This window comes from Hyla sarda, chromosome 1 (assembly GCF_029499605.1).
Source record: "Hyla sarda isolate aHylSar1 chromosome 1, aHylSar1.hap1, whole genome shotgun sequence".
Taxonomy (NCBI): Eukaryota; Metazoa; Chordata; class Amphibia; order Anura; family Hylidae; genus Hyla; species Hyla sarda.
This window is the reverse complement of record NC_079189.1, coordinates 497,740,143-497,767,764: the sequence shown is the minus strand read 5'-3', so window position 1 is coordinate 497,767,764 and position 27,622 is coordinate 497,740,143. Positions and strand designations below refer to the sequence as shown.

Genomic DNA, 27,622 nt, shown 5'->3' with positions numbered 1-27,622 from the left:
TCAAGTCACACTAAGGAGGGAGTAAATACCACAAGGTATAACCTGGTTTTGTTTAGTATCATGCATAGTCCCTATTACAGCACATACTGCTTGTTGCCCAATGGTGTCCAGCACACTAGCATGCAGGTGTACTGGAGTAAAGCTGGCCAAACACAAGTGTAGGTTGATTTTGTCGATTTGTTTAGGACCGGAAGTAAGGATGGTGGGCTTCGGACTTTCTCCTGACGGCAGACGCTTTGGGGCAGAAGAGCTAAGAATGTTGGATTCCAACTGTACAATCCTTTTGTTCTCAGGGACATTAGGCACATGCAAACGCTGTCTGGATTTCTGCCCAATGAGAGAACACAGACACTAGGTTAAGGCCGAGCATGCATGTGTATAGGGAAATTGGGAGAGATAATGGACCTCCTATGAATATAACCAGCTTAAGTCTAAGGTCAATTAATTTCTTTAAAATATAGTCCCTGTCACACTGGTATTTCTAATACAATACTGAAAGCCAAGCAATTTATTAAAGCGGCATTCCTATCTTAAACATTTATGATATATCCACAGGTCCCACCCTCTGCACTTATCTCAAGAATTAGGGCCCCCTGGTTCTGTCTGACTTTTCTACTGTTGCCTGAATTGGTTGGGAGGTAAAAAACTGTTTAAAGCAGTTTACATTTATTTTTCTTTCAAATCTAGTTATACATTCTTTCAATAAAAATGTTCAATATATTTGTAAACAAATATCTGTTTTACAACATGGGATGGAGCTTGTTGTGCATTAAGTTATGTGGACTATGCATGAATGGAAACATATACATAAGAGCATGAGCCTTTAGACATTGTTATCGCAATAGCTTGTTTTTCTTACCTATTTAACCTTTCAGTCTCTACCTCAAACTCTCTGATTTTACTCTCAGATATGGCAGAACCATGAGAGTAAAGTGTCTGGAAGATCTCTTGGATATTGGAGCAATCTTGTAAAGAATGAGCCAAGTGTTCAGCCACGCTGCTTGACACCTACAAAATATAACATGGTTTTCATAGGAATGGTTATTTAAAAGGAATGTTCTAACAGAAAAAATGACAAATACATCTTTACAGTCTGCAATGACCACATACATACCCCAATACTGCTAATCTCTGAGCCAAGAACTGGCCTCTCCGATGAGGACGACTCAGACCTGGTTTTTGACAGCTTTACCCGTTCAGCAATCTGCAATAAGTATGTACACAGGCACCATTATTAGCTAAATGTAAATAGTATGTTATTCAAACATGCTTCATAACATCTTCAGAATCTGACAAAAATGTGTTCTTTAGTCTGTTTCTTAAATTTCCCATCACAAAGTGGATTTGCTGTAGACTTGTAGATGAGATTTCAATAAATATTCAATGCTGCAGAAAATTTCTGAACTGAAATGGACCTGGTGTGCAGATTTTAAAACCCACAACCTGTACAGTACTGTTGCCTGTGGATACTGCCCCCATGTTCACATGGCATGAAATTTGTATAATGTCCACCCGGAAAACACAGACTGACATTCCGCACATTTGCATGTTACCAATGTAAACAGGATTATTGTTTCAGTGGATGCCGAAAAGGAGATTTTTTTGTACTCACCGTAAAATCTCTTTCTCGTAGCCTTCATTGGGGGGACACCTATACTGATGGGTATATGCTCTTGCCACTAGGAGGCGCTGACACTAGGAAAAAAAAGTATGCTCCTCCCTGGCAGGATATACCCGCCTGCTGGAAGTGAGGTAATCAGCTTTGTCACCAAGCAGTAGGAGAAGCCAACAAAGAAATATGTCTGAAGGACCCCAGAAAGGAATCCCGGGTAAAAAACAAAACAAGAACTGGAAAAGAAAATGCAGACAAAAAATGAAGAAATGGGTGGGTGCGGTGTCCCCCAATGAAGGCTACGAGAAAGAGATTTTAGGGTGAGTACAAAAAAATCTCCTTTTCTCTGTAGCTCTTCATTGGGGGACACCTATACTGATGGGATGTACCAAAGCTGTCCCCCAGGAAGGGAAAAACAACCAACAGCAAAAGGGGACACGTCCGACATGGCAAAACGAGGTTCCCGAGTCACCTGGAAGACGTACACATGTAGAGTAAGTAAACCCAACATCCGCGAAATGCTCCGGGTGATAAACTTCTATGTCTAGACAAGAAGAAGTGAGGTACAGAAAGATCGCCCCACAAACGGGACTGCGGAGAAGTCGGGGCAGGAGAGCTAACCTGCCCGAGACCGCAACCATCCCTAAGGCCCAAAGAACGAGTAGGGCCGACCTAGAAAAGAACACACGCCACAGCATACTAGGATAGAGTCCTAGACACAGTGAATAACCAGACATGAACCCCAGCAGTCTGAGCTGACCGAAGCAACATCCCATCAGGACGGGAACGGAGGGGGAAACAAAAGTGAAGGTTACTCCAGAAGACTGTAGTTTGGGTGTAGCGCAACTGACACCGACCAGGAAGAACGAACCCCTCCAGGGAGATGGCCCCGAGGGAGGAGAGCAATGGCAGGACCCAAACAACAGATTGTGCTAGACCGGCTGTCACCGAGCCATACGTGAGTGCATAAACTCCTCCAACAGAGGACAGTGCCAAGTCTGTATAAGCAGCAAAACAAGGGCCAGCCAGGTACCCCACCAATATAGAGGAGGAGAAAATAGGGGTGCTATGAAACCCAGGCCCAGACCATACCAAGCTCCCTGATCCCTGTACCCCCTGTGGTAGGGGGATGATCAAAGTGCGCCAGGCACAATAGGAGCAGTGAAATGCCGCCCGAAGGTAAGGGGGGCAAAGTACTGGGTGGACGTAGTGCCCAGGAACCCTGCAATAACATATCAAGGAATGAAGGAGCTAATTTGAGTCCTGATTACGAATGGAAGTAAGAAACACACACACCTAAAGGGTTGAGAGGGACACCTCAACATGGTGTAACCCTGGACCAGAAGAGCGTCAACTGAGCCATTCTGGTCATTTCCTAAGGCAACACAACCGGCATCTGAACCACCCTGCACAGGAACCCAGGACAGATACCTGGAGGGGGCTGAACCGTCTTTGTCACCCCATCATGCCCCATGCCAGAGCAGAGGAGTTAGACAGCCTAAACCTGTGGAAACAAGATGACAGGAAGGCCTGATGCAAACCCTATAGAAAAAAAGGGAAGGTGGACTCTACACGCGCAGAGTGGCCTAGCATATGTAGGGACACATACATGGTTACCGCACGATAAAGGGGTACCAAGACTGCAGACATGAAAGAAACCGCAGACATTTAAAAGTCCAGCAGCATGGTGTGCAATGATGACCCTAGCAGACCAACGTTGCACCCTTAGAAAGGGGAACAGAGAGTGCTAGCCTTTCTGTGAAAGTCCATGGAACCTGCAGGAAACACCCACACCCCAGCTCCAAATGGCGCCACACACCAGGACCGCTCTCGCAGACGATGAAGAATGTATGTGGAGCAGGAAACATGCAGACACAGTCTGACCGGCAAGTATAAAAGATCCAATGAAACCACAGAGACACTCTTTGGAAATCACCTGGAAAATGAGTCACCGGACTAACTGCAGGGGCGGCCAGAATGGGGAAGGTGACCTGGCGGGGTAGAAAACCATGCAGACACAGTCTGGCTATCTGGCATAGGGACCATGGCCACACCGAGTGCTGTAGACCGAATCACACACAGAAAGTGGGTTACCAGCCTTCAGCCGTGAGAGCTGCAGAAATGTAGGGAGGAACCTGGCTAAGGAGGGAACCCTGTGAACAAGTATGTGGTGTACTGTATTGGGCCCATGGAGCAACACTGGGAGACTCACCTGTAACTACACCTAGGCAGTGGATAACCTGAACTACTGTCCACAGCGTGGGAAGTGTATGGTTGTGGACTCGATGGAGTAATAGCAGACTATGCAGACAACCGTAGGGCTGACTGGTATAGGATTCCTGAATGTTCAGGGACACTCCATCGAACCCCCCCTACAGAAAGTGGGGTGTTGGAGTACGACCGAACTAAAGAGCGATCTGGCGGTGTAAGAGACCCAGCCGACGAAAATCTGGCTAACTGTCATCAGTCCCGAGTACCTGCAGGGACCCTCATTCAGAGTCCTTACACCAGCAGAGAGGTACGGGAAACCTGACCAAGCCTGTGGCAGCCCAGATATGGGAGACCGACAGCGATTGAGACCGTGCAGACAACAGTCTGGCTGAACAAGTACACTTCCAGGCGCTGGATAAAAGGGGACAGCCTGATAGGCGATCACTGTGCCCCACTGCCGCATGTGGGAGGATGGGGAGGCCTAGGAGCTATAGATAGTATCCCCGCCACCTTGGGGGATCGGGGGAGGCTGAGGAGCCGCAGAATGCATCCCTGTACCCCATCTAGGACACCTTGGGACACGTCTTTGTACACCTCCATGGCAGAGTGACAGGTGGCTGAGGAGACCACACAGACCACTGTCTGGCTTACTGGTGTGGGTCCATAGTATCCAATGGGTCACTCCTTCGGACACCACGAACAGCAGTGGGGTACCGGAGCTCCTGCCACAAATACATCAGCTGTGTGATGAGTGGCAGGCGGTGGAGGAAACCACACAGACCACTGTCTGGCTTACTTGTATGGGTCCATAGTAGACAACGGGTCACTCCATCAGACACCTTGAACCAGCAGTGGGGTACCGGAGTGCCAGCCGTGGACGCGGCAGCTGAGAGATGAGTGACAGGCGAGACTAGTGTCCGGCATATCGACATCAGGACCAATCCATACCCACGAAGGGACACTTCCATGGAGACCTCACACTAGACGGGAGGATCCAGAGCCCTAGCCGTGGATGCGGTAGCCTGTGGAGGAGGGAATCATCTTGTATGACACGCCAGAACACACCCATGATGGGTGACCGGCGGACCTGACAGAACGACCTTAGCGTCCGCCAGGAATACAAAAAAAAAAAAAACTTTTGCAAGGGCACCCGACGAGTGTCTTGTCTGGGTAGGAAGGAACTGGAATTCGGCCGTGGGCACGACATGGCATGGCAGAAAAACAAAAGGTGGGTGGCTCACCAATAACAATAAAAACTGGGGTGCTACTATCAGCAAAAAAGTACAATATAAAGAAGTAAGAAAAGGAGAAGCTATAATAAGTGCACACCCAATTGCCCGAATTGTCTGTATGGCCCGCAATATCCGTTGTACAGTGTGACAGACTGCGCATGCGCCAACCACGCTATAATAGCGTGCGACGCATAGCGCATAACGTAATGTGGTGGGTCATGTGACTCGTTACGAGTCACATGAACCCAACCTGTGATCACATGAGCGGGCCGGTGATGGTACGCAGGTGCAATGTAAATGAATCATATCACGTAAGTATGGAAGAATAATGAAATGAAAGTAAACAGTAGATATGCAGAATACAAGTCCTAATCAATATAAAGATAATGCGGATATGGGGTAATATATGTGAAAGTTAATAACAAAGATGTCTATACATATAAAATATGTATATACAATATAATGAGTATGGGATATTAGAGATAAATATGATAATTAGATACATAAACTAATTAAATAAAAATTATATGAAAAATAAAGAATAAAAAAAAATATATATATCTATATATATATATATATATATATATATATATATCATAAATATATATATCATAAATAAATAATAATAATGAGTATTACTAATGCATAATTCAGTAATAATAGATAAAGTGGAAAGACTAAATAAAAATTAAATAAAATAGGCATGGCACTGAATATATCCCCGACAGTTTCCGAGGGATCGAGAAATCTTTGGCAGTAACCCGCCACCTTGGTGCGCATATGTTCCCTGACAGAGTGAGAACCCTGCAGAAAATAGATATGCCAGAGGCATACCTCAACTGACAATGTAAATTGTCTAAAGCAGGCCACCCTACAGGGTGACTGAAGGAAAAAGCGACTCCTCCCCTAGAAAAGGAACCCTGCAGATATTAAACTGATAAAAACAGATGTGACAGGCCAAGGCTGCAATAGCGCTTGATTGCCACAAGGGGGAGCTCAAGACGATATGAAAAATCCAGGGCGCAATACAATTGATGGCCACAACAACACCAAATGGTTAGTGACCAGTGGTAAATTTTATTATAATTTTTTTTTAAACTTTAACAGACAGCGCAGCCCGCTGAGAAGGGAGGGCCCACTAGGAGAACACCATCCCGGAGCCGACTAGGAGAAGCATGGGGAGGGGGAAACTTGTGGTAAGATGCAGCACCCGGCCGTATGAACAGGGCGCCGGCCTCACGATCTGCGGTCATTACAGGAAGAGGGCTGGAGAACAGGCTGAAAGACGTGGCCGGTTCCTCCCCCACCGGGGAAGCGCCCGGCTGCATGGGGAGCAGTAAGCAGGCTGGTGTGCCCACACTGAGGGGCGGTCAGCTACGTGGGACTGGAGACACTTTGTCTGCAGCTGTAGGACACCGGTCAGCCCATAAAGAACACGGCCAGGACAATGCGCCTGGCCGCAATGATAGGAGAAAAGCCTGGGACCGGAGACCTGCTGCCTACAGCTATAAGTCTCCGGTCAGTCTATAAGAACGCGGCCAGGACATTTGCCTGGCCGCAGCAGATTAAGTAATTAAGCAGATTATGCCGAGTAAGCTGGCTGGTATGCCTACACTGAGAACACGGGCAGCCACGTTGCAGCTGTAGGTCTTCAGTCAGCCTAATAAAGAATGCAGCCAGGACACTGTGCCTGGCTGCACAAGGATATAAGCAGGCAGATAACGCCCCCCACTGGGGAAGCGGACGGCCGTGCTGGACCAGAGACCCGCTGCCCCAGAGACTGAAACTGGGGCAGCAGCATATAGTCTCCGGCCGGTAGTGAAGATAACATGGCCAGGGTTCTGTGCCTGGCCGCAATACATGTGGGTTAGAAATGCGTGGCCTGAAGAGGGAGGAGGGATGGTTCACCAGACTGTCCCCTCCAGAATGGCGCCAGAGCCCATGAGGGGTCTGGACCAGCACAGCCGTGTGTAATGGTGGCTGAGGAGCTGGGCACATGAGAGAAAGGGGACCCCTGGATGAGCAAAAGGTGGGTTGTAGTACATACCCATGGCTCCATCTTCTCATACTTACCCTGAAGTCTTCAACCAGCTTATGGCCACGCTGCATCATACCAGGCTAAGGTAGCAGGCGAGCAGGGGCAAGTGGGGGACCCGGACCAAGGGTACAACCTCTAGACGCTGGCCGTTTGCGATAAGGGGTTGACGGCCCATACTCTTATGTTCTGTGCCCCTTTGTCGCATATGGGGGAACAGGTAGCACCACGCTCCTGAACCCCCACCTGAAAAAGGGAAACACTAGCTAAAACTGGTTACCTAACTTCCAGTAGGTGGGTATATCCTTCCAGGGAGGAGCAGACTTTTTTTCTCCTAGTGTCAGTGACTCTTAGTGGCAAGAGCATATACCCAAAAGTATCTATATATACCTCAATGAAGAGCGACCGAGAAATCAGGATTTCAGTGGCAGAAATTCCGCTGTGTGCTTAATGTAGCAGAATTCCATTAAAACCAATGGGACTCTGCTGCAGCAGAATTTTCAAGGGCTGATCTCTGCAGAAAAATCCATATTCTGATATCAGATTTTTCTGTCCTGTCTGGATGGAGAATTTGTGGATTCTTTCTAATAAAGATAACAAAAATAATTTGATGTATCTAAATGTATTGTTTCTGTTGCACAGTTATTACATTCACAGTTCAGTTTTATATTTGTATATTTCTGCAACAAACTGATCATTTTGCTGAGGGTTTCCACTAAAGAAAGCATCTCTTTTTGTAGCAAACTCTCTTGTATCTGAAGAGCTAATCATATTAAGAACAGGCTTGTCTCTGGTAATGCCATACACAAAAAAGCTGAGATTTGATTGCTATGGAAAAACCCAGTTTGGTATCTGGCAGGTTGATGAATCTGGACCAATATCTCACCTTAGCTATGGGAATGTCATTACTGCTGCTGCTTGTGCTAAGCTCTCCAGTGCTTGGGTTGACTGGTCTACTTGCTGAAGTGAGGCGACCAGGACTAGAAAGACCTGTGGCCTGAACACTCTGTAGCCGTGTCTGCAGCTCCCGCACCTGAAATATAAGTTTATATGTTTTATTATGTAACAATGATAGAATTCACAACACTTCCTGCACAACACAGCAAAGCTTTTCGGATGTTTATTTTTTTCATTGCAATGTTTCCCAGTTTCTTTGCGTTATCTGTCTGCACAGGACAGTGTAATATGCTGATGTTTCATAGTGGATAGTAATCATTTCTTTATTGCTGTCCATCACCAAGTTATGAACATTTTGGGGTTAGAAGAAGAAAAGCTTACAAGCCTGCTGGATGGATATTATTACTCACAGTCAGTGGAATAAAAAAATAAATAAAAAAAGAATGTTAGATATAGCATATACGTTTATGTGGAGCCACCGCATTAAAGGGATTGCCAGTGAAAGAAAGAACCTGTATATGGTGTTATAAAGTATAAGCAAGCAACTTATTAATATACTGTAATTAGTCATACTGACATCATGTCACCCCAGAGCTCCTGTCTTTACTTCCCCCTCCCCTCTTGTCTGCTCAGGAGAAACCTGTAATGTGATGGGGATCTCATATTGCTGCTCATTCACAGCAGTTTCTGTCAGAACGAGCTAACTACTATCTGAAAAAGACTTCCTGCTGCCTTAAATGTGCACTGACAGATACAATATCTTTTAATATGTTGTACATCTTGGGGTAAAAAAATTAACCTTTCTAATATACTTCATAAAAAAATGTATTTTCTTTTTATAGAAATCTTGGCTTTGTCCAAGCTGAAGTACAGGCATGGACCAAGTCCAGTAAATGAGGGTGGGCTAGCACTCCTCTGTGCTCTCTCCTGTCTGATAGTACTCCTCTGTGCTCTCTCTTGTCTGATAGCACTCCTCTGTGCTCTCTCCTGTCTGATAGCACACCTCTGTGCTCTCTCCTGTCTGATAGTACTCCTCTGTGCTCTCTCTTGTCTGATAGCACTCCTCTGTGCTCTCTCCTGTCTGATAGCACACCTCTGTGCTCTCTCCTGTCTGATAGTACTCCTCTGTGCTCTCTCTTGTCTGATAGCACTCCTCTGTGCTCTCTCCTGTCTGATAGCACTCCTCTGTGCTCTCTCCTGTCTGATAGCACTCCTCTGTGCTCTCTCCTGTCTGATAGTACTCCTCTGTGCTCTCTCCTGTCTGATAGTACTCCTCTGTGCTCTCTCTTGTCTGATAGCACTCCTCTGTGCTCTCTCCTGTCTGATAATACTCCTCTGTGCTCTCTCCTGTCTGATAGCACTCCCCTGTGCTCTCTCCTGTCTGATAAGACTCCCCTGTGCTCTCTCCTGTCTGATAGCACTCCCCTGTGCTCTCTCCTGTCTGATAAGACTCCTCTGTGCTCTCTCCTGTCTGATAGCAATCTCCTCTGTGCTCTCTCCTGTCTGATAGCACTCCTCTGTGCTCTCTCTTGTCTGATAGCACTCCTCTGTGCTCTCTCCTGTCTGATAGCACTCTTCTGTGCTCTCTCCTGTCTGATAGCACTCCTCTGTGCTCTCTCCTGTCTGATAGCACTCCTCTGTGCTCTCTCCTGTCTGATAGCACTCCTCTGTGCTCTCTCCTGTCCTATAAGACAGCATGGAGGAAAGCTAGCCCCCCTCATTTACTGGACTTTATCAATGCCTGTGCTTCAGAAAAGTATATTAGAAAGGTTAATGTACAACATATTATATATTTTGTATTATATGTTTTTGTATCTGACAGTGCCCATTTAAGCATTAATATGAGCTCCCCTCTTCATATCAATGGCCTTGTCCTGAGCAAACAGGAGATGACGGGGAGCAGGAACAGAGCAGACTGCTTTCAGAGACTCTCAGGACTTCACAGCTACAAGACAGACAGCTCACCTCATATGGAGAGATTGGTGCACTGTGGCTAATAACATTATATTAGTAAGTTTCTTTATTATAATTTATGACACCATATACAAGTTGTTTCTTTTGCCGGACAACCCGTTTAAACATAATTGAACACCTTTCAGATAGAGCACAAGGAGCACTCCAGATTCAGCTATGACATATGTGTTATTATTTGACCATCATAGAGGATGGATGCTGTAAAGCTTTTTCACGTTGTAATCTTCCTATACATTCATAGTCCGATCTACCTGACAATCATTGGATTGTCACACCATTGCCTCTACAATATAAATTGATGTTCAGCAAGCTTTCTTCTCTTTTGAAGGGTCCTCATTACATTTCATATATTATACATAGATTTGGTTTCTGTATAGCTCCCCAAGCAGCACTATGAAGAACAATAAAAAGGTTCTATGTATTATGTATATTTTTATCTGCCACATTTATACCTTTTTATTTTTTTCAAACCTCAACTGATTATATTTACTGCGCAAACGAATGAATAATTAAGAGACTGAACATAATGAGAAATATGATTGCATTTGTAGACATGTGTTTGCTGAGGACAGAAAAGCAAAACGCAAACGGAATGACTATGTTGCAGATCCCCACTGTCACAATACAGATAAGTGATAGAAACAAAAGATGGAGGATGTCCCCCCCAGCAATTACCAGGCTTCAGACTACGATTAGAATTACAGCTCCTGACTTTGCACTTGTGTGTACCTTCACCTCTCATCAGTCACATGAGTCCCTGTGATAAGAGACTGGCAGGCAACCAGAAATCCCAGCCCGAGGAGCTGTGATTGATGACAAGCTGAATTTACTCTAATCTCATAAGTAATGGATCACAGCCAAGGAACAGAAAAGGGAGTCTTAAAAAAAGATGCTTATAGACAGGTGGAATAAACCTTAGTCTTCAAGAAGTCAACTCAACACAAAAAATAAATACATTAAAAAACATAATTCTATATGCAAAAGCTGTCCTAAAATTTACAATATATGTTTTATACAATTATTGTCTTTTCTACGGCAACAGAGAAATAAAATCCTCACTCATCATTTTATATATTGACATTTAAACCTGTACTTTGCACTTGTGTCACCTGAGATGTCTGAGCATTTGTAGAATGTTGTACCACGAAGGAAACCCAAACAAATTAACACAGGGTTAATACCTCTTGGGTCCTATAATTTAAAGGTATTATCCCAATATCAAAAGTCAACCCCCATCCACAGCATAGGGGAAAACCAACTGAGGTGACAATCTCCCTTGAGCTGCCATTAACTGCATTTAGGGATATGCTTTACAGAAGCCACATGAACTATAAGAACCAGTAGAATGGAGATTGACTATTAAAAAGTCTAGGCATGCTCTGTTACCAAAGCACCAGTTAATGCAAAGCAAGGGGGAGGTGGTGGGCTGTGTCCTTCACCTATTCTAAAGGGTAAACTCTGTATTATGTATACAATATATTGGCGTCACCTTGCACTGTAATCCTGCCTAATATGGTATGGGGGAGACTGCTGAAAAGTTTTCAGCAGGGGTATGGAAATTTAACAAAAAACTACTTGTCCACGGGACTAAAACAGAGCAAAATCTACTTGTCACTCATGACGATCCACTTGTCCGGGCCAATTTTTGCTTTTACACTATCATTTTTTCCTCCTCGCCCTATAATAGCCATAACTAAATACTATAATGATAACTTTAAATTTTTCCGTAACTTATGCTCCGAAACAAAAAAAATATTGGTGAAGTGAAATTGAAATAGTAAAAGATAATTTAGCAAATTTGGTGGATTTCTTTTCTACGCCATTTACCTTGTGGTTGAGCTAACATGTTATTTTGATACATTAGGCCGGCCTGATTATAGCAATACCAGATTTGTATAGTTTCTGACATGTTTAGTAATTTAAAAAAAAATTCTGAACTTTTTAAAAAAAAATGTAATTGCCATTTTCTGACCCCTGGGAATTTTTTTTTGCATACAGGGCTGTATGAGGGCTCATTTTTGGCGCCATAATAAGTTTTTAGCATTGGTACCATTTTAGTATTGATCTGACTTTTTAATTGCTTTTAACTTTTTTTTCTGGGATATTATAAAAATTGCAATTCTGCGTTTTTTTATTTTTATTTTTTTTTCTTCACTTACCGTACGGGATACATAATGGTATATTTTAATAGTTCGTACAATTATGCACGCAGCGATACCAAATATGTTTATTTTTATTATGTTTACAAGTTTTTATATAGGAAAAGGGGGTGATTTGAACTTTTAATATGGAAGGGCTTAAAGGGGTTATCCAGGAAAAAAAATTTTTTATATATCAACTGGCTCCAGAAAGTTAAACAGATTTGTAAATTACTTCTATTAAAAAAATCTTAATCATTTCAGTACTTATGAGCTTCTGAAGTTGAGTTTTTCTTTTCTGTCTAAGTGCTCTCTGATGACAACTGTCTCGGGAACCGCCCAGTTTAGAAGAGGTTTGCCAGCATGCTGGCTATTAGCGACGACCCACAGCTAATGAAAACAGCTGGGGGCTGCAAAGTACGGAGCGGGCACGAGTCTGGAGCCCTCTCCATACACCCCTCAGAGTGCCGCCGCACTTGTCGGGGGCTTTGGTCCGGCCCTGCTTGCCTTTAGCAGGGCTAAGGGTCTTAAAAATTCCCCTCCCCGGCGCCCGGAACTGAATTCCACATCCCTGTTTCAGTATAGAACAGTAAGTGTAAGCTATTTTATTAGGCTAAGTTGGAAGAGAGAACTGCAAGATTTAAAAAGATTTATAAATATAAAAAGGTAGTGAGGTAGGAATATATATATATATATTGTTTTAGGGAATAAGGTAAAGGCATGAATGTATAGGGTTTTTGATACTAAATGTGTACATATCTCATTAGTTTACTGATACTCCAGTGCCAAGATATCAGAGTTTAAAAACATATGCAAATAAGGCTTTGGAGCCCACTGGGCGTTCCCCTCGGCTCCTAGGGCCCAAGCACAACTCTGCTCTTTCACCGCTTAGTCACTTCCCTCTCTGTGTTGGTCACCTCCCCCCAGTTGCCAGCCACAAGGTTGTACTATCATCTCCTATTCCCTAATTTGCATATCTTCTTTATCTGATATCTATGCAGGGGAGGAGTCAATTAACTAATGAGAGGTATGTGTATATTCAGGGTCAGAAGCCCTCTACAGCCATGCCCTTACTTTATACCCTATAAAAGTGTTGACAGGCCCACTATGAATATATCCCGTTTATTCGGACAATTATATAATAAACTTATAGGGGAACTCCGGTGGAAACAAGTGGAAAACAAATGTTTTCAAATGAACTGGTGCAGAATGTTAAACAGATTTGTAAATTGCTTCTATCTTAATCCTAACAGTACTTATCAGAAGCTGTACACTACAGAAAAAATTGTGCAGTTCTTTTTAGTCTGTCCACAGCGCTCTCTGCTGACACCTCTGTCTGTGTCAGGAACTGTCCAGATTAGAAGCATATCCCCATAGAAAACCTCTCCTGCTCTGGACAATTCCTGACAAGGACAGAGGTGTCAGCAGAGAGCATTGTGGTCAGACTGGAAAGAACTTCACAAATTTCTCTATAGTATACAGCAGTTGATAAGTACTGGATGGGTTAAATATTTGAAATGGAACTATTTAACAAATCTGTTTAACTTTCTGGCACCAGTTGATTTGAAAAAAAAAAAAAAAAATTCCACCGGGGTACCCCTTTAACGACTATGGCCCAGATTTATCAAACTGTGCGTGAGAAAAAATTGATTGATTTTGCCACAGCAGCCAATCACAGCTCAGCTTTCACTTTACCACAGCTCATTAGCTGAACTGTGATTGGTTGGTGTGGGAAAATCACTCCACTTTTTTCCCTCACATAGTTTGATAAATCTGGGTCTATGGTGTTCTAAGTCAAGAATTTCTGGCAGGCATACAGGAGGAAATATTTTCAATGTTACATACACTGATGCCTATATGACTGATTTTTTTTATTTACCCATTTGTTCCTTATCTGCTTTGTATATTGCAGAATATATTAGTCTGACTCCATAAACTGGCGTTAATTGAACTTGATGTTACAGGCTATCATCTTCTTCTTCAAAGATATTATGGACCCTAATTTCCTAACTTTTTTTTTTAAGGTTCCACAATAGGCAGTTCATTGTAACCAAATGACTCCCGGTAGAATATCTGCTTACCCCTTTACTTAAAATTTTTCAGATAAAGTTATAATAACATCTGGCTAACAGGTTTGCTACAATGATGTAATCTTGGCTTGGTCTCATTTGTCCTCATATTTTCCCCATCTCCAAACCCTTTACTTTCAAAAGTACATCAGGACAAGAATGCATCCTCTCTTTACAATGCCTTAGAGCCCATTCACATCACATTTATGCCCTAGTACTAGTCTATTAATTCTATGCCAAAAAACTAAACAAAACAGAGTAAAGCAGACCAAACAAAGCCACAAGTAGACCATATTTGGCCTACTGAAGCCTACAACTATACCACAGTCACGTCACAATATACGTTTCAATACCTTCTCAATGGAATTCCAAAATATGCCTGCATCAGACTGCATAAACATGGTGTGAATGGGGACTTAGCTGGCTTCTGAAAGCTTTAAGATGCCACACATTGGTAACATTTGCACGGTATGAATATAAATGTGTCCCTTTTTAAATAAAAATTCTAATAGGAAGTGAACTTAGCCCATCACCCCAGGTGATATTTTCTTTATGCATTAACTTATTATTGAACAATGGCTAAAATGGTTTGGTTTATTTATGATTTTTAATATTTGTTAAAAGCTGGTTCCTAAATAAAGAACTCCACACTGTACAAGTCTACATAGTTGAACTGTACACACATTTCACACAAGCCAGCAGAGGGATCTGCATTCAAAAGCGGGTGTGTCAAAGTCTGTGTGTTTGCCATTGAATTATTCTTCCAGGCAACGCTGCCGCCTCTGAGTTGGCTGGGAGATCACATTTCTTTAATGGGTTACTCCGCTCCCTAGCGTCCGTAACATTGAGTTCCCAACACTGTGTGCGGGCTTCCGTGTTCACGCCCGCCCCCTTGTGACGTTACGCCCCGTCATGTGACGTCACGTCCCGCCCCCTCAATGCAAGTCTATGGGAGGGGGCGTGACGCCCCCTCCCATAGACTTGCATTGAGGGGGCAGGGCGTGACATCACGAGGGGGGCGCGTGAACACGGAAGCCTGTACACAGCGTTCGGAACTCAATGTTAACCCTCTAAACTGTGACTAAGTGTTTCTGTCAGCTGTATTTCATTAAAGTATCTGCCTGATTCATGAAGTCCTTTAAGTGTTACTTGCCTCAGGACTTGTTCACACAAGAGAATATTTCTCCAAAAATAAAAACAGCAGATGTTTTACCACCAAGTACACTGTTGATTGAGCCCAGGTGTTTTATTTTACCATATGATATGAGTGATCCAATCATTCTGTGCACATGGACAAAAATGTTGACATCAAAACAGCGTCAAAGTGTATACACCATCCTAGAGATTTACCTTGACATTCCTCCTACTTGGAACAATAAGTGTGTTGCACAAATCTCACAAGCTTGTTGGCTCAATCAGTGGAAATAGCACCTTAGGCCTCACGTACAGAAGGCTATATGAAGACTGACGCACAGTCACTATCCAAAAATGCACAAAACAGCCAGAAAACAGATACACACAATAAAAGCAGGTGCTGGTAGTGTGTTTTACTAGTACCGAGCCTGCTGTGTGAATATTGCTTTTAATGAATAATGAATAAGCAGCTCTCTATTCATATACACGCCACTCATTCCAGGGTGCAATTTCCTTTTGTTTGTAAGAGTATGTCATCCCCTATTCTACGGATAACTTTCTGAGATAAAAAAAATGATAAAATTCTATAAATTTCTTTTTTAGACTTAGAATGTGAAATAGACACTGCTAGCTGATAATTTGCATTCATGATAAACAATAAGTGGTTGGAAAAAAATCTATAATTTATCTGCTATTCAATCCATGGTTGAATAAACTTCAATTAGGAGACTCTTCAGGGAGTTTAACATTACTGGATATGCCAGCATATACCATTGCCACCTTAACTGCATGGAGTAAGGCTGCTGTCACTCGATCACTGTCACTGCAAATCACTGCTCCCACTGAGGAAGCTGACTGGCACAGAAAATATATGCAGCTAAAAATGGATAATTAACAAAACTCCCATGTTTCTAAAATGTTCTAGTTTTGTGGATTTGAACATCAAAGAGAAACCCGTCCGCATGAGAAAAGCCCTTAATGAGAACAGTTATATTCTCATTCATATCACAGATCTTAATCATAATCTTTCCACAATCACACTGTGCCATCATTATTCTCATAGGCAGTGCACCAAAATCAAGTAGTTACTGGTATTATGCTTAGTCCTAAAGCAACCAGAAAATAATCGTATAAGAAATAGTCATTATGAATAGCCTTATGGCAGAGAGAAAGGATTTTGAGGAATTAGAATCTGGAGTCTATATGCAATAATATATTCTAATCAGCCCAATACTAGCGCTAGGATTCAGAGATGCCTATTCTCTTTATGGCCTGCATTAGCTGAATAAATAGTTCACCTGTACACACATGTGAAATGCTAGGAAACAACTCATCTCTTCCAAATATGAAATGTTTTACACTGGTGCCATCCGGTATTGTGTAGTCAGGGTGAACAGTGAAATGTTTTTCTGCTAGATCAGTTACAGCACTCAATGTACCCAACATCTCATGATTTCACTATAATTACACTAACTGTGAGTTAGCAGTTTATTACCTATCATCTTTCATATAGATATTTAGGGCATAGGCATATCAAAGACAAGGGTCTTCTGCTTGTGAACCTCTGCTATGAGTAAGGGGGGATAGTCTTTTCTGGCAGACCTAATGTAATCCAAGTTTTATATTGCTCACCATTCATCTGCATTTAAAGGGGTATTCCACTGCCCCGGCATTTGGAACATTTTGTTCCAAATGCTTGGAGCGGTCAGGGATCGTGACATCACAGCCACGCCCCCATTGACTCCACATGGCAGTCATGCCCCCTCCCATAGACTTGCATTGTGGGGGGAGTGGTGTGACATCACAAGAGGTGTGGCCGTGATGTCACAACCCCCGCTCCAAGTGTTCTAAATGAACGCCAGGTGCTGCACAGATATCGCAGGGCTCCTCAGCTGCGGAACCCCCCAATCAGACATCTTATCCCCTATCCTTTGGATAGGGGATAAGATGTCTAGGGGCGGAGTACCCCTTTAAGGATTTTTATTTTTACATATAGAGGTGTGCCCCATTACGTGTGAATGCATGCCCTGAAAGCTGGTATTTACATAAATGATAAATTCTGTTAAATTGTCTTAACATCGATACTATGAAAAAATGTGCCATATGATAGTTTTAATTGGTGGTTTTAATTTTCTAGAGCAGTGGACCCCAACCAGAGGCTCAGGAGCCCCATCTGGATCACAATACCATGTTGTGTGGCTTGCCATAGGAGTCCTGATATAAAATCATATGCCCTGGCAAATTACAGATAATAGCAATATTATAGCTTAGATTTACTAAAACTGTCAACTCTTAGACAGACAGTCTAAGAATGAACCAGATTTAACAGACACTAATAAAAACAATAAAAAACAGAAAGACAATTCAGGGGTCCAGAAATATTAAACTGCAACCCTCCAGGTACAAAATCCCACAAATTTGTACCTACCTAAAGTAGGCAAGTTATCCAGGTCACATAATTTGGTCATATTGTTAAACTCTCTATTCTGAGTTTAGACTAACTAGAAGTTTGCGTAACAGGGGCCAGAATTTTAATGCTATAATATACCGTACCTTTATTTGAAAAACTTTGGAATTTGTGATTATATATATCAACTGGCTTCAGAAAGTTAAAACAGATTTGTAAATTATGGCAATGTAGAGAAAATGATGGCACTCACCCAAAAATGGACTTGCATGGATGACTTTTATTTCGTGCTTGTCAACCAAAGTGCATGTGCATAGCAGCGTTCAGGCAGGTCAGAGCGGGCAAGGACGCCGGGAGACCCAGCGTGCAGGTTACAGCTGTCTGGCACTTCCGTGCTTCATAAGACCATATCCGCTCCCAGGCTGATCCCAGGTAAATACCTGTAAGACCTCCCCTAGGGGCGGGAACTTAGAACACCATGTGAAACAATCAAACAAACGGTGAGCAAGGTGTACAAGTTAAAAACACTTAAAAACACAAAAATGTATAGCAACGCTGGAGTACAAATACTAAATATAAATGACAATTAGATAAAGATGCCTAGGTCCAGTTTGTCATTAAGATCAAGTCTGCCTTGTGCACCTGTGCGCATGATCCATCTGGCTTCGGTCTGGAGTAAGTCTTTCCGCCTGTCAATTTCATCTTTAACTGGCACCCTTTCAATGCCGAAAAACCAGAGTGATGCAGGATTTCCATTATGAGCTTCCCAGCATTGGTTACTGATACTGAGCGATCCTATTCTTGCTGATTGCTCTGTTAGGAAACCAATTGTAGCTTTTCGCAAAGCCAACAATCTTGGTAACATCCTTACTCGCAGTAAATTTGTGTGTCTTCCCAGAAAAGTAAAAAAACATAGTGGCTAAATCTAAAAGGTCATTTTAAATGCGGGAATTGTAAATGGTGCCCTCAACTTTTATGTAGCAAAGTAATAACTATAGGAGGTATAGATATTAAGATCAAAGATTTTTGCTGTTGTAAAACTAATTATCTGGTCTACGTCTACGGGCTCAAGTGCAATTGTGGACGTTTTCACATTGGCAGTACCACCCACAAACTACATATCAGATTTCGTGAACACATTTATTCTCTGCGGAGTAGAAAAGGCTCACCGAGAATTATAGCCTATGGAGGAGATTTATCAAAACCTGTGCAGAGGAAAACTTGCCCAGTTGCTCATAGCAACCAATCAGATTGCTTCTTTCATTTTTCACAGGCCTTCATAAAAACGAAAGCAGCAAGCTGATTGGTTGCTATGGGCAACTGGGCAAGTTTTTCCTCTGCACAGGTTTTGATAAATCTCCCCCCATATCTGGGAAGCTCATAATGGAAATCCTGCATCACTCTGGTTTTTCGTCAATGAAAGGGTGCCAGTTAAAGATGGAATTAACAGGCGGAAAGACTTACTGCAGACCGAAGCCAGATGGATCATGCGCACAGGCGCACAAGGCAGACTTGGTCTTCATGACAAACTGGACCTAGGCATCTTTATCTAATTGTAATTTATATTTAGTATTTGTACTCCAGCGTTGCTATACATTTTTTGTGTTTTTAAGTGTTTTTAACTTGTAGACATTTCTCACCGTTTGTTTGATTGTTTCACATGGTGTTCTAAGTTCCCGCCCCTAGGGGAGGTCTTACAGGTATTTACCTGGGATCAGCCTGGGAGCGGATATGGTCTTATGAAGCACGGAAGTGCCAGACAGCTGTAACCTGCACGCTGGGTCTCCCGGCATCCTTGCCCGCTCTCACCTGCCTGAACGCTGCTATGCACATGCACTTTGGTTGACAAGCACGAAATAAAAGTCATCCATGCAAGTCCATTTTTGGTTGAGTGCCATCATTTTCTCTACATTGCCCTGTTGTAAGAATTCTTCTATTTTCTGCAAGATTGAGCACCACCCTTAGGACTATATCCACATTTGCACCTTATTCACGGACTTACGTTCACTCCCTGTACAGCAGTGCCGGATAGTGTTTCTAATTGGAAGATTTGTAAATTACTTCTATTAAAAAACTCTTAACCTGTCCAGTAGTTATCAGCTGCTGAAGTTAAGTTGTTCTTTTCTTTCTGACAACAGTGCTCTCTGCTGACACCTCTGCTTGTCTCAGGAACTGTCTGAAGCATTAGAGGTTTGCTATGGGGATTTGCTCCAACTCTGGACAGTTCCTGAGACAAGCAGAGGTGTCAGCAGAGAGCCCTGTTGTCAGACCGAAAAGAACAACTCAACTTCAGCAGCTGATAACTGGAAAGAATACGATTTTTTAATAGAAGTAAATTTACAAATCTGTGTAGCTTTATGGGGCATATATATATATATATATATATATATATATATATATATATATATATACACATATATAATTTTTAGGCCCAGCCCATTTTCACCTTAAGGACCCGGGCATTTTTTGCAATTCTGACCACTGTCACTTTAAGCATTAATAACTCTGGGATGCTTCTACTTTTCATTCTGATTCCGAGACTGTTTTTTCGTGACATATTCTACTTTAGGTCAGTGGTAAATTTTGGTTGATACATGTATAATTTCTTGGTGAAAAATTCCAAAATTTTACGAAAAATTTAAAAATTTTGCTTTTTTTTACTTTGAAGCTCTCTGCTTATAAGGAAAATGGACATCCCAAATAAATTATTTATTGGTTCACATATACAATATGTCTACTTTATGATTGCATAATAAAGTTGACATGTTTTTACTTTTGGAAGACATCAGAGGGCTTCAAAGTTCAGCAGCAATTTTCCAATTTTTCACAAGATTTTCAGAATCGGAATTTTTCAAGGACCAGTTCAGTTTTGAAGGGGATTTGGAGGGCCTTTATATTAGAAATACCCCATAAATGACCCCATTATAAAACTGCACCCCTCAAAGTATCCAAAATGACATTCAGAAAGTGAAAAAGGAGAGAAATCTCCCAAAAATTTGTAACCCAATTTCTATTGAGTAAGGAAATACCTTAGATGTATACGTAAAGTGCTCTGTGGGTGCACTAGAGGGCTCAGAAGGGAAGGAGCAACAATGGGATTTTGGAGAGAGAGTTTTTCTGAAATGGTTTTGGGGGGGGCATGTCACCAAAGGATAGGGGATAAGATGCCTTATTGCGGGGGTCCAGGTGCTGGGGACCCCCCGCAATCTTTCATGCAGCACCCTGCTATCAGTCTCCAGAGCGAACATCGTTCCGGGTCCGATGAATCACGATAACGGTTACACCCCCTCCCATAGACTTGCACTGAGGGAGCGGAGCATGACGTCACAAAGGGCGGAGCCGTGATGTCCGGATACTCCCGCCCCGTGATTCATCAGACCCGGAGGCTGATAGCAGGGTGCTGCATGAAAGATTGTGGGGGTCCCTAGCAGTGGGACCCCCGCGATCAGGCATCTTATCCCCTATCCTTTGGATAGGGGATAAGATGTCTTAGGGACGGAGCACCCCTTTAAGTCAGGTGATTGGCTGAACCATTCCAGCATATTTTTTTTTCCTTTGATACTATTTTAGAGCTTCCTTGGCTGTGTGTTTGGGATCATTGTCTTGTTTTGTTTAATCTTCATTATCCTGGTAGATGGCAGAAGATTTGTCAGGAATGTCTCAGTAAATTTGCCCATTCATTCTTCTTTCAATTATAAAGTTTGCCAGTACCACTTGTTGAAAAGCAGCCCACAACAAGATGTTCTCACCTCCAAACTGCACTGTGGGTATGATGTGTTCAGGGTGATTTGAAGTTCATTTCCAGTGTGTATTATGGCGTCCAAAAAGTTCCCTTTTGGTCTCCTCTGATCACACTATATTCTCCCAGTATTTCATTGGCTTTTCCAAATGCTGTGCAGAAAACTTTAAACAAGCTTCAAGATGCTTTTCAATCAGCAACGGAGTCTTGTGTGGTGAGCGTGCATATAGGTCATGGCGGCGGAGTGCATTGTTTTCTTTTAGACAACAGTACCAATTAATTTCAGGTCTTTTTTAACCCCTTCCCGCAGAATGTCATATATAAACGCCGGGTTGTGCAGTGCGTTCGCGCATCCCGGCGTTTATAAATGACATTCAGTTAACCCGGCGATGCGCAGCATCGCACGGGTTAACTGGCAGAAGTCACGCTGTTTCCAGCAGGGGACAACTTCTGCTTCACCCCCAGGACCATCCATTGATGGTCCTGGTCAGCGATCACTGTGATTGGTCTCTGTGGACCAATCACAGTGATCTAGGGTGAAAGTTCAGATCCCCCGCACTGCCCGCCCCTGGAAGTCGGGCAGAACGGGGGACGATGGCTGCGGGGGCTCGCGGCATAGGTAGGGGAACACGTGGGGACCGGCAGCCTTACCCGAACCAGCGGCGGGACAGAGGAGCAGCGCGGGACCGGCCACGTGGACGAGCAGCGACGGGACCGGCAGGTGAGTATATGGTCCTCAGAAGCAGCAGTGAAGAACTTCACTGCTGCTTCTAGGAGTCTGAAAACTACAACTCCCAGCATGCCTAGACAGCCTTTGGCTGTCTGGGCATGCTGGGAGTTGTAGTTTTGCAACATCTGGAGGGCCCCAGTTTGGAGACCATTGTATAATGGTCTCCAATCTGTGCTCTTCCAGCTGTTGCAAAACTACAACTCCCAGCATGCACTGACTGTCCAGGCATGCTGGGAGTTGTAGTTCAGCAACATCTGGCCCTTCAGATATTGCCGAACTACAACTCCCAGCATGCCCTTCAGCTGTCTGGGCATGCTGGGAGTTGTAGTTTTGCAACAACTGGAGACACACTGGTTGGGAAACATTGTTTCTAACTCAGTGTTTCCTAACATGTGTGCCTCCAGCTGTTGCAAAACTATAACTCCCAGCATGCACTAACAGACCATGCATGCTGGGAGTTGTAGTTTTGCAACATCTGGAGGGCCCCAGTTTGGAGACCATTGTATAATGGTCTCCAATCTGTGCTCTTCCAGCTGTTGCAAAACTACAACTCCCAGTATGCACTGACTGTCCAGGCATGCTGGGAGTTTTAGTTCAGCAACATCTGGCCCTTCAGATGTTGCCGAACTACAACTCCCAGCATGGCCTTCAGCTGTCTGGGCATGCTGGGAGTTGTAGTTTTGCAACAACTGGAGACACACTGGTTGGGAAACATTGTCTGTTTCTAACTCAGTGTTTCCTAACCTGTGTGCCTCCAGCTGTTGCAAAACTATAACTCCCAGCATGCACTAACAGACCATGCATGCTGGGAGTTGTGGTTTTGCAACAGCTGGTGCACCCCCCCCCCCCCCCCTTGTGAATGTACAGAGTACATTCACATGGGCGAGGCTTTTACAGTGGGTTTCTCGCTGCAAGTTTGAGATGCAGCAAATTTTGCGCTGGGAAACTCACTGTAATCCCCCGCCCATGTGACTGTACCCTAAAAAACACTACACTACACCTACACAAAATAAAATAAAAAGTTAAAAACACTACATATACACATACCCCTACACAGCCCCCCTCCCCCAATAAGAACGTCCGGTACACCACTGTTTCCAAAGCAGAGCCTCCAGCTGTTGAAAAAAAACAACTCCCAGCATTGCCGGACAGCCGTTGACTGTCCAAGCATGCTGGGAGTTTTGCAACAGCTGGAGGCACCCTGTTTGGGAATCACTGGCGTAGAATACCCCTATGTCCACCCCTATGCAAATCCCTAATTTAGGCCTCAAATGCACATGGCGCTCTCACTTTGGAGCCCTGTCGTATTTCAAGGCAACAGTTTAGGGTCACATATGTGGTATCGCCGTACTCGGGAGAAATTGCGTTACAAGGTTTGGGGGGTATTTTCTTCTTTAACCCTTCATGAAAAGGAAATGTTCGGGTCTACACCAGAATGTTAGTGTAAAAATTTTTAATTTTTTACACTAACATGCTGATGTTGCCCTATACTTTACATTTTCACAAGAGGTAAAAGGGAAAAAAGCCCCCCAAAATTTGTTACGGAATTTCTCCCGACTACGGAGATACTCCATATGTGGGCGCAAAGTGCTCTGGGGGCGCACAACAAGGCCCAGAAGGGAGAGCGCACCATGTACATTTGAGGTGATTTGCACAGGGGTGGCTGATTGTTACAGCGGTTTTGACAAACGCAAAAAAAACAAAACCCCACATGTGACCCCATTTCGGAAACGACACCCCTCACGGAATGTAATGAGGGGTGCAGTGAGAATTTACCCCCCCACAGGTGTCTGACTGATCTTTGGAACAGTGGTCCGTGAAAATGAAAACTTGTACAGCCCACTGTTCCAAAGATCTGTCAGACACCAGTGGGGGGCAAATGCTCACTGTACCCCTTGTTACGTTCCTCAAGGGGTCTAGTTTCCAAAATGGTATGCCATGTGATTTTTTTTTGCTGTCCTGGCACCATAGGGGCTTCCTAAATGCGACATGCTCCCCGAGCAAAATTTGCTCTCAAAAAGCCAAATATGACTCCTTCTCTTCTGAGCATTGTAGTTCGCCCGTAGTGCACTTCAGGTCAATTTATGGGGTACCTCCATACTCAGAAGAGATGGGGTTACAAATTTTGGGGGGTATTTTCTGCTATGAACCCTTGGAAAAATGTGAAATTTGGGGGGGAAAACACACATTTTAGTGAAAAAAAATAATTTTTTTTTTTACGCATGCAAAAGTCGTGAAACACCTGTGGGGTATTAAGGCTCACTTTATTCCTTATTACATTCCTCAAGGGGTCTAGTTTCCAAAATGGTATGCCATGTGTTTTTTTTTTGCTGTTCTGGCACCATAGGGGCTTCCTAAATGCGACATGCCCCCCGAGCAAAATTTGCTCTCAAAAAGCCAAATATGACTCCTTCTCTTCTGAGCATTGTAGTTCGCCCGTAGTGCACTTCAGGTCAATTTATGGGGTACCTCTATACTCAGAAGAGATGGGGTTACAAATATTGGGGGTATTTCCTGCTATTAACCCTTGGAAAAATGTGAAATTTGGGGGGAAACACACATAAATTTTTTTTTTACATATGCAAAAGTCATGAAACACCTGTGGGGTATTAAGGCTCACTTTATTCCTTGTTATGTTCCTCAAGGGGTCTAGTTTCCAAAATGGTATGCCATGTGAGGTTTTTTTTGCTGTCCTGGCACCATAGGGGCTTCCTAAATGCAACATGCCCCCCAAAAACCATTTCAGAAAAACGTACTCTCCAAAATCCCCTTGTCGCTCTTTCCCTTCTGAGCCCGCTACTGCGCCCGCCGAACACTTTACATAGACATATGAGGTATGTGCTTACTCAAGAGAAATTGGGCTACAAATATAAGTATACATTTTCTCCTTTTACCCCTTGTAAAAATTCAAAAATTGGGTCTACAAGAACATGCAAGTGTAAAAAATGAAGATTGTGAATTTTCTCCTTCACTTTGCTTCTATTCCTGTGAAACACCTAAAGGGTTAAAATGATGACTGAATGTCATTTTGAATACTTTGGGGGGTGCAGTTTTTATAATGGGGTCTTTTGTGGGGTATTTCTAATATGAAGACCCTTCAAATCCACTTCAAACCTGAACTGGTCCCAGAAAAATAGTGAGTTTGAAAATTTTGTGAAAAATTGGAAAATTGCTGCTGAACTTTGAAGCCTTCTGGTGTCTTCCAAAAGTAAAAACTCGTCACTTTTATGATGCAAACATAAAGTAGACATATTGTATATGTGAATAAAAAAAATTTTTTATTTGTAATATACATTTTCCTTACAAGCAGAGAGCTTCAAAGTTAGAAAAATGCAAAATTTTCTAATTTTTCATCAAATTTTAGGATTTTTCACAAGGAAAGGATGCAAGTTACCACAAAATTTTACCACCATGTTAAAGTAGAATATGTCACGAAAAAACAATCTCGGAATCAGAATGATAACTAAAAGCATTCCAGAGTTATTAATGTTTAAAGTGACAGTGGTCAGATGTGCAAAAAACGCTCTGGTCCTTAAGGCCAAAATGGGCTTGGTCCTGAAGGGGTTAAGCTCTCCACAAGTGGTCCTTGGCAGCTCATGGACAACTCTTCTGATTATTCTTTTCGCTCCTCTGTTAGAAATCTTGCCAGAACCTTGTTGAGGAAAATTGATGGTGCCAATTGATTGTCATTATTATGTTTTGAAACAATTAGGTTGTAATCATGAGGTGTGTTACAACTTGAGATGAGATCTTTTAAAAGGCCATCAGTTGGGACTGAACCAGCTGTTATTAATTTGCACTGACAAGGGGCTGGATAGCTTTTTCATTACTGACAAATTTCAGCTGGTGTCTTGGTTTTCCATGTCTTTCTGCACCTCCCTTTCTACATGTGCTCAATACTTTTTCCCTGTGTCAACTCACAATATTACACAGAACTTAACGAATGAGCTTAGATGTTTTGGTTTCTTTGTATGTATGGAATTCTTTGCTTGTTACCAATATATGGTGAAGATTACATGTCAATAGCAGCTTTGGAAATATATTTAGTGAAAAAAATGGATCTAGATTTTAGTCAAAAAAATGGATGTGGTGACAGGTAGTATTATTGTTTTAATGATTATATTATGGCAATGTAATAAAAAAAAACTATATAAATTTAGTATCGCTCAAATCTGATCCACAGAAAGCTATAATGTTATTTTTACTGTACAGTTAACAGCGTAAACTTAGAATGCAAAAAGATAAAAAAACAATAATATATTTTTTTGATCAGCAAAAAAGAGTTAATAAAAATGAAAGGAGAACTCTGGTGGGAGTTTTCATTTTTTTTCTAACTATGGACATTGTGTGGTCAGCAATTCGCTGAGCTGCAGTATGATACATTGGGCCCAGGTGCTTCCATAGACGACAGACAAGCTGCAGCTCAGAAAGACAATCACATTGGGAATCGTACCATGACACTTGAGTAGATAATAGTAATATTTTTTGATATCCCACAATATGGCCATAGTTGGGGAGAAAAAAAAACAACCACCAGAGTTATCCTTCAACCAACAAGATATATTACTAACCCCAAAATAGTGGCATTAAAAAGTTAATGTGTCCATCAAAAAACAGGCACTTGGAAAACAGCAATGGAAAAGCACAAAAAATAAAATTGCATGGGCATTAAGGCCTCAATGGTATGACAAAACGGTTAAAAGGACCCTTAGCGAAAAATGTTAACAAAAATTAAAAGTTTATTTTAGGGATACTATTTTTTTTAATATAATTTAGAAACAATATTTTCTCCTCGTGCACTTTTGCCATGCACTAAAGACCCAATAATTCAATAAAACAACGCCAGGGGAATCAATGATACAAGACGACTTTGTTTTTCTTCAGATAAACAAAACACAAATAATGTGAATTGCTTGGAATTCAACGACTATAGGAAATGATTGCTTCAGATCTTAATGAGCCGTGAGAAGCCCAGAATCAGTATCACAGACATGGGCTCTCCGCCACTGCTCCTAAACCCATCACAATCTGTTAGCGGAATACATTAAACACCTAATTTAATTACATCTTCAAGAATAGAAGAACCTATTGAGAGCACTTTGTATGATTACAGGCACAAGTGAAAGGAACAGGCCTATTGATCTCGACAGCTCCCAATTTACCTCCACATTGCTGAAGGGATATAGCCTTAAATAAATAGATAGACGGATGGATGAATGGCTGGATAGAGCCACAGAAAAGCAGTTTATCTAGGATATTCCTGAAATAACCAGGGTATCTGTAAAGAAAGGACACAATTTTGACTTCAAATATGATCAAAGGAACACAGCAGACTTCTTCAATCCAACAAAGTTTATTCAAAAAAGTGCATTATATGTATTGCTTTTCCTATGCACTACACATATGCTGCTACTACTACATATGATGCACCTTTCTGAATAACT

General features: G+C 42.6%; 1 protein-coding gene across 6 annotated transcripts in view; it reads right to left on the bottom strand.

Moving 5' to 3' along the window:
- Positions 1-27,622, bottom strand: part of MCC (MCC regulator of WNT signaling pathway) — a 418,752-nt gene that overhangs the window by 51,429 nt on the left and 339,701 nt on the right. For all 6 annotated transcript variants that reach the window (XM_056537453.1, XM_056537452.1, XM_056537454.1 and 3 more), the window contains 3 exons: positions 7,977-8,123; positions 1,115-1,204; positions 860-1,008 (listed from right to left, as the gene is read on the bottom strand). In XM_056537453.1, coding sequence (XP_056393428.1) covers positions 860-1,008; positions 1,115-1,204; positions 7,977-8,123 — 386 coding nt within the window. The remainder of the gene's footprint in view (positions 1-859; positions 1,009-1,114; positions 1,205-7,976; positions 8,124-27,622) is intronic.